General features: G+C 36.4%; 1 protein-coding gene across 1 annotated transcript; it reads right to left on the minus strand.

The window, feature by feature from the left end:
* Window positions 1-661: 661 nt before the first annotated feature.
* LOC130971236 (F-box protein CPR1-like) lies at window positions 662-3,655 on the minus strand. The gene is made up of 2 exons (XM_057897095.1): window positions 2,223-3,655; window positions 662-1,297 (listed from the first exon to the last, which is right to left on the minus strand). The coding sequence occupies exons 1-2, from the start codon at window positions 3,362-3,364 to the stop codon at window positions 1,258-1,260; spliced, it is 1,182 nt and encodes a 393-aa protein (XP_057753078.1). The 5' UTR covers window positions 3,365-3,655; the 3' UTR covers window positions 662-1,257.
* Between the last annotated feature and the right edge of the window lie 4,525 nt (window positions 3,656-8,180).

Consider the following 8,180-nt stretch of genomic DNA (forward strand, 5'->3'; position numbering starts at 1 on the left):
CAATTTTAAAGATCATATTTATATTATTAAAAAGTGATTAACCAAAACCAAATTTTAAAAATCGATTTTTAATCGATTAACCAAAACTAAAACCAAATTTTATGTAACTCTTGTAATCAAATTAATTAACCGATTTTTTTATAAAAATTGGTTTTTAACTAATTTTTAAAAAATCCAATTTTTCTATATAAAAATCGATTTTTAAAAAAAAAACTAATTATTTTTTAAATTGATTTTTATTTTTATAACTGATTAAAAACCAATTTTTAAATTTTCTAACCGATTAATAACTAATTTTATTATATAAAACCAATTTAATTAATTAACCAAATTATATTTTTGGCTAACTCAAAAACAAGTTCGATTTTTGGATTAACCTAACCATTTGCAACCCTAGCCACTGTGCCACAAATTTGTACAAAACCTTGCGTTAACTTTCCCGGACAACGTAGATTCTTTGTTATGCTTTCTCCGCACTACCTTGCCCAACCTAGAAAGTAGAAACACGCGATTTCTCCTCCCCCTGTGAGCAAATCACATTTTTCCAACAAGAACATTTCTTTGGTTGCACCCTCAAATCAATCAATCATTCATGTAACAGCTGCACTTCTAGGCTCTAGCATAATCTTAACATACGTAACAACATAAATGTAGCAAGGGATTCAGGTACCATCCTTAACTAAGTATTTCTCATTTATACCTTTCTGTGTTAGTATATAAACTTGAACAACAAGAGTCGTACAAAAGAGAACAAGAGAAAACTGAATAACAAGAGTTAAGATTACAGTGGTTTATATTAAAGATTTAAAGGGTGCTACAACCATTAAAACACATACATGTATGTATAAACCAACCGATGAGGCAGTGACATGTTTCAAACTTAAAATTTATTACAGCAAAGGAGAGATGGCGCATTTACGGTGTATTAATGTTAACAGGTGATGAAGAGACCCCATCTGCCAACTGCTGGACTTACCCTGCAGAGAAAAAAACTAACAGAATGAAGCAAAATCCACCCAGTATATGTTCTTTAGTCATCCTTCTTTTGATCTTACATACTCTGATATGGAGAACTTCACTTAAAACCTTCAAGCCCGAGAAAATAAAAGGTACAGTCTTCAATATTAACAACAAACAGCGTGTGTTTTGTTACTCATCATTTTCACTCTTCCCCGTGAGCCATATACTCACTCAAGAAGGTATCATTCCAGATCATCAACCGGTTTTGGCCGCATACCTTGCCCTTCTTTTTCTTGCTTACAGAGTCAATTTGAATCCTTGTGACAGGAAGTCATCCCTGTAAAGAATATATGTAAGCATAAAAATATAACAGAAAGAAAGGTGAGCCTGGCAGGAGGCAGTGAAAAATAAGATCGTCCCACTGGTTCAGCTGGAAATTAATTATAGACTAAATTCAGGGTAGTTCTTTGAAGATGTAGACGTCATATAGTATTCAGAACATCCGATATTTAACAATATGGACATTTGAGGTTTATAGCTTATTTTTTAAAATCACCAATTCAAACTTGAAAAGCTAGTTCCCTTAACTATGCAATTATCATTGGATCTAACTAGAAATCTAGAATCATAGTCCATGTTTGTCTTGGCATTGAAAAAGTAGCCCAGTTAATGAATTGAAGCATGCAAACCAAGTCTCAATTCATTTCAAATATGCTCAATAAAATTGAGCCGAGCTATGTCCCAACTCCCAAAGCCCAAACAGGATTTTAGCCTCAACTTGTGCTAGTAAGGTAATATAGTTTGTGTTTAAAGTAATGAGCTAATGATACATCCTCTAAGCCATACTAACCCAAACTCCTAAATATCATCCTAATGGAACTTAACAAAAGAAAGTATTGAATGAAAGAGTAAAAACATTTAATTTAATACATAGTAAATGTAAAAAGCATTCAAAACTTTCGATATCTAGTAATTAGGCAGATGCGTTAGGAGGGTTTTATCATTCTTCTTGATTCTAAGTGACTAAACTATGGTTTGCACACTATTATCTCATTATATGAATACTAATATTATATGTTGACTAAACGGGAGTTGGACTCTCAAGTCAAGTCACAAGAAGACAGGGTCAAACAGTACAGCTAATACCCTGAAGGAGGCGCAAATAAACTTTTTATCTTTTTCTTTTCATTTTCTTTCCTTTCAAAGGAAATAAGAAAATAGAGAGACTCAATTTCAAAACTCAAAACTGCCATAGTAAGTACCTTCTCCTCCTGCCCTTGTCGTCTCCATGTTTCTGCTTAGCGCCGCCATCACTTTTAATTAGTAAAGTTGGTGGGACAAGGGTTCCCACATAAACGGTCGCTTCAATCAAATGGGGCATTCCCGGTATTTTAGCTTCACTAACCACCTTGTCTTTGAGGCTATACCAGCATAGCTTCTTGTGGTCGTGTTCCATCAGAACCCTGTCACCATCACCCGAGTAAGCCAATGGCTTCACAGATTTCAACGATCTCAAGTTATGATGCTCCGTCAAGCTGAACAGTTTGCACCAAGAATCCACCGATCCATACTCCTCCATTACCCAGACATCAATCCTCGTACTCCCACGATGTTCCACCATGCAGAGGCATCCTCCCAAGAGCGACACATCCATCTCGAAGTTCCCATTAACATTTCCAGTTTCCGGCAGCGGAACTTCATTGAAACTCTCCAATCTCAGATCGAAGGCGACAATCAAATCGGGCTGATCCGGTTCGAGTTTCCTAGTCACGACCCAGTGCAACGCGCCACCGACGAAAACCCCCATCGTACGCGCGCAGCAGAGGCCATAGGGCATGTTTGGGAGGCTCTTCCAGGAATCGACTCTCAAGCTGTAAAGCTTCACGTGAGAATAGAAAGTGCGACTGTGCAGGTCAACGAAATACGAAATCCTCACCAATTTGTAATCTTCGCTGAAGGAATCGTAGCCGAATCCGTAGACGCGCGCTGCAAAGAGCGTGGTGTCACGCTCTCGTCGCTCCGCGGGAAGGTAAGGGAGGAGGCGATGCTTCCTAATGTTAGGGTTCCAGAGAGCGATGTCTTCAGCGACGTTGCAGAGGCATAGGAGGCCGTTGCAGGAACCGAGGACCTTGATGCTGTTGCTGTAGCACATGAGCGGGTGGTTGAGCTCGATTGCCCTGTCTAGGGTTCCGAGATTGACCTGGTAGAGTTCGGAGTCACGGCGGAGAACTAGAGTGGAGTGGGAGTGGGAGCTGAGGGAGGTGCGAAGGTGGAGGAGGATGAAGTGAGTGCTGTCGATGAGGGAGCGCCATGACTTGCACGTGCATCGGAAGCGGATTAGGGAGTGTACCGGTAACCGGGAGAGTATGTCGGTGATGACCTCCGGCGGAAGAAGATCCGCCATGACTGGGTTGGATTGGCGATGGTGAATGAAGAAGATGAAGAACGGTGGTTCTCTGCATCTAGTGATGCTCCTGTTTCTTCCAGAAGATTCTCATAATCTCGAATTGGTTTGTGTTTGTAACTTTGTGTGTGCGCTAGGGTTTCTCCCTTACTCTGTTGAATTTCGGGTGGCGGAGAAAAAAAACTCGACCTACGCACCTAACGCCACTTTTATTTAATTATCTATCTATCTATCGTTTTTGTCCTTTTTCCCTTGCAAAATTATGAGTAAAATGAAAAATTACCAGCACCGTGTATTGCAAAGTTAGTGAAAGGAAATAAGGGAAAAAGAAAAAGTAAGGACTCTGAGTCTCTTGACTTGAAGAGGTGAATGTCCTCGATTAATTTATTTATTTCAGGATTGGTTAGAATCAAGCAACAGATAAAACGAATATAATTAATTCAGTAATTGTATGTATGCTTACTTATCTTTATAGTTTTTTGATGATTCGCTATATAATTTTATTTATTTATTCTTTTTTTTCGTATTTAAAGTAAGTGAAATTTTTACCTTTTTAACTTTGATATTCTTTCACATCTTATTTCAAATTATAGTGACTAATCGCTCTCCTAGAGTTTCAACCATAGTTAGCAAAACCGGACCGGACCGGCCGGTTCCACCGGAAAACCGGTGAACCGGACCTAACACCGGTCCGGTCCAAACATCTAACCGCTTAAGGTAGAGAACCGAAACGAATCGGTCAAACCTGTACTAAACCGGCGAAAACCGGTCAAATCTGGTGAGCATTGGTTCGACCGAACCGCTCGGTAGCAATTGAAGGAGAACCTACGGTGCACCAGCGTTCAGCAACTCCACGGGAGTGGATCCTCTCCAGTGAGAAAAAAATTGGATGGTATCCAGTGTTCAATCTAACCATTCATTGCACTCTCTCTCTTATTTATTTCTGGTCCCACTCATATCCAAAATGTGATGGCTGGGGTTCGAACCCCTTACCTAAAGATAATAAAGATTCTAGCATGACCACCAGGCTGCAATGCTTCTTGTTATTATATGCACAAATTATAATACATATAGGATGTTTTAGTTTACTTATATTCAATTTATTTTCATTTTAATGTCACTCATTTTTAAATAATTTATATTTTATTTAACTATAATTTTATACTTAATACAAATTAAAAAGATAAATAAATAAATTTTATTAATCACAATTTATTTATTTTTTCAACAAATATTTATAGTATATAATAATAAGTAAAGACTCACATACATTTGTCTTCATATGAAGTTGATAATTGAAAATCGTTAAATGATAATTTAGTCAAACTTGTCAAATCATCTAACGATTTTTAAATATCAACTTCACATGAAAACAACTGTACGTGAGCAATGATCCAGTGACCTAGTAGCTTGACTAGTGACCGGGTTAACCGGTTCGACCAGTAACCCACCGGTTGAACCAGTAACCCAGTAACCCAGTAGCTTGACCGGTTCGATTACCGGTTCGATTTTGATAACTATGGTTTCAACCCAAGAATTCGATCCTGTTTAAGGAAATACTAAAAAAGTTAAAACATGAGAAGAGGTTGATCTAAATCAACCAGGAGAATTCATGGATATTTTAGCGGATGAAAAGGAAAATTTTTGGTTTCGTACAAGGATTCCTTCCTTCAATGAGTTAAATGAAGATGAGCTTGACTCTGAAGATTGTTGGTACAATGAAGAGGAACTCTTTTTAAAAAAGGACAAGCCGTTTGACCCGTACCCAAGTATTCATGTGTCCAAAGAAGAATTTGAAGAATGGTGTAAACCATAGAATGCGATACTCATTGTGAAAGTGCTAGGGAAGAGAGTAAACCTTGGTTTTATGGAGCAACGACTCAATAAGAACTAGGTCAAGAAATGTACAATAAATGTTATTGATATGATCGTGACTATTTTTTTGTTCACTTTTCAGATGAGGAAGACTACTCGCATGCCCTTTTCGGAGGACCGTGGATGATAGTAGGTCATTATCTGATAGTGCAACGTTGGAGACCATTCTTTTTATCCTCGAAAAATCAAGTTAAAAAGATTGCGGCTTGGATTCGCATACCAAATCTACCTATTGAGCTTTTATAACCAACTTTTTTTATGGAGAGTAGGCTCTGCTATTGGCACTATGTTCAAGATTGACCGAGCTACCTTAATCCATTCTAGAGGAAGGTTTGTTAGGATTTGTGTTGAGATTGATCTCTCTGATTTCAAATTTTTGTTGTACTCTCAATATTGAATATGAAGGATTGCACTTGATTTGTTTCTCTTGTGGCAAATATGGTCATAGATTAGATCAATGTGCTGAAGCTTCGATTAGTGAAAAAGTCCAACAAAAGACTAGCACCGACAGCGGTCAAGCAACTGTGGAAGCTGACACAAGTTCGACTGAGAGTGAAGATCATGGCATTAATGGAAAAGATTCTAATTCCAATCCTATAAGGAAAGAAAATCAAGACCCACCAAATTTTGGTCCTTGGATGATAGTGAATAGGCAAATTTGAAAAAAATTAGGTTCGAAAAATAAGGGATCACGTATTATGAAGGATAACCAATATAATATTGGAGGTGTTAAAAATAAAGAAAATAGTTCAAGATTTGATATTTTAAGTGAGGAAGATAATAAGAATCAACATGATATCAATATGCATGAAGGTATTACGTCTAACATGCATGATGGGCCAAGAATGAATATTTTTTTTCAATCTAACAAAGGAGTCCAACAACCCATTCAAATTATTAAGAATGTTCCCAGCCCTGATACTGATAAGAATGTCCAAGGTGAAGAAAAAATGATAGTAATAGAAATGGGCCTAGTCTAGTTACTAAAGCAAACAAGGCCAAAGCCAAACAGGTTGACCCAATGCCTCCCAAAAAGGATGCCGTTATCACCTCGCTATAAGACCCGTCTTTCTCAGTTGGGATTTTAGAAAAAGAGAGTACGGAGATAATTATGTTGGAGTACATGCGCAGGTTCCATAAGGAAGAAAGGGGAAGCCTTTGAAGCCTCCAAATCGGGCAAGCATATTCTCAACAAATTTATGGTTAAAAAAATCTTTTTCACTCACATCCCAAACCATCAATCCGAGGCGGTAGATACGGTGGTGGTTGATGATGCTTCAACTGTGGAGACCCGCAAGAAAAATCACCTGATGTTACAATGAAGGAGCAACCCAAAACTTCTGTTGACGGTAAGAGGAAATCCTCTAGTTCTCACGGTGAAAATGGTGGTGAATGTCCAATTGTGATTTTGGTATTTCTAATTCCTTCTCTTTCTCTGTTTTCATGAATCTTATTGCTTAGAATTGTTGCGATGTTGCTGGTAAAATATTTTCTTCTTTCATTAGAGATATCAAATGAGAATTTGGGGTTAGCTTTCTGATTCTCCTTAAAACCCATGTAAGTGGTGATCGTGGTGCCAAGATCAGAGGCATGTTGAGCTTTGATAAATGCATTGTAGAAGAAGTCAGAGGTCATTTAGGGGGTATCTGATGCCTTTGAGACTCTAGCTTATGGCAAGTAGATATTCTTTAGACCAACCCTCAATTTATTCATATGAGAGTACAGGTTAGAACCTCTAATCCTTGGTTTTTGATTGCAGTTTATGGGAGCCCCCGAAGGCTACTGCGCAAAAGTCTTTGGAGTAATTTGAGTTCTATAAGTTCCAACATAAATCTTTTTTGGTGCGTAATTAGGTACTTCAATGCTATTCTTCATAGTTTTGAAAGAAAGGGAGGGTCTAATTCACAAAACAATGGAGCTTGTGCTGAATTTCGGGCTTGTGTGTCTGATTGCAGTTTGATTGATACGTGTTTCAAATATTTGTAATATGAAGAGTTCAAGTGTTATTTAGAAGATATTAGTTTACATTTTTAGAATGTCTTAATTTAATTTGATATATTTTAATTTTGCTTATTTAATTACTAGATTGGGCCTTATGTTTATGGGTTTTAGGGTTTTCTTTGTTTTAACCTAATAAGAGGTTATAAATACCTTCTTAGTTATTATAGTCGTTGTATAGAATGATTTAGAGGTTTTGAAAAAATCCTTTTTGGTTTTGTGATGAAACCATGGAGTGGACAATTGAGGTTGATGAGTCCTTCTCTTATTGCATCAGGGAATTGGGTAGAAGGTTGAGGAGTCCCTTCAATTCAATTTCCAAACTATGGTGTTGATAAGTTAGGTTGAGGAGTCCATTTCTTGTTGCGTTAAGAAATTGGGTAGAAAGTAGAGTGATTCTCTTTGTACTCAATTTCAATATATCATTTTTATTTCTATTCAATTTCAATGTATTTTTTTTTATTTAGTTTGAATCCTTATCTTCTTGTTTATCTTTTATTTCTTTATCATTTGGTATCAGAGCTTAGGTACTAGATTAATTCTTATTAATCAATATTTATTCTTCTTTTATCATAAAAAAAGAGTTCAGTGTCTATCGTGTCTTTCTTTAAGTTTTTGTATTTTTGTCTTCTGTTTTTGTTTTATTATTGTTGATTTATTGTTTAAAAAAAACATATAGGACAAAAAAAAAAGAAAAAAAATATACAAGAAAGAAAAAAAAATATCTTCTTTGTAATTATTATCCTTTTCATATACTATTTTTTTACCTATAAGATTCAAGGACGAATCTTTTTTGAAGAGGAGGAGAATGATACGTGCTTCAAATATTCGTGATATGAAGAGTTCAAGTGTTATTTAGAATATATTAATTTACATTTTTAGAATATCTTAATTTAATTTGATATATTTTGATTTTGTTTATTTAATTACTAGATTGGTACTT

Source organism: Arachis stenosperma, chromosome 1 (assembly GCF_014773155.1).
Source record: "Arachis stenosperma cultivar V10309 chromosome 1, arast.V10309.gnm1.PFL2, whole genome shotgun sequence".
In the NCBI taxonomy this organism is placed as follows: Eukaryota; Viridiplantae; Streptophyta; class Magnoliopsida; order Fabales; family Fabaceae; genus Arachis; species Arachis stenosperma.

What these genes read in the sequence shown, in the direction of transcription:
- LOC130971236 (XM_057897095.1), bottom strand. Translation starts at nt 3,364, where the DNA reads ATGGCGGATCTTCTTCCGCCGGAGGTCATCACCGACATACTCTCCCGG. An exon ending in GACAAGGGCAGGAGGAGAAG is followed by an intron (nt 1,298 to 2,222) that starts GTACTTACTATG and finishes TATTCTTTACAG; the next exon opens with GGATGACTTCCTGTCACAAG.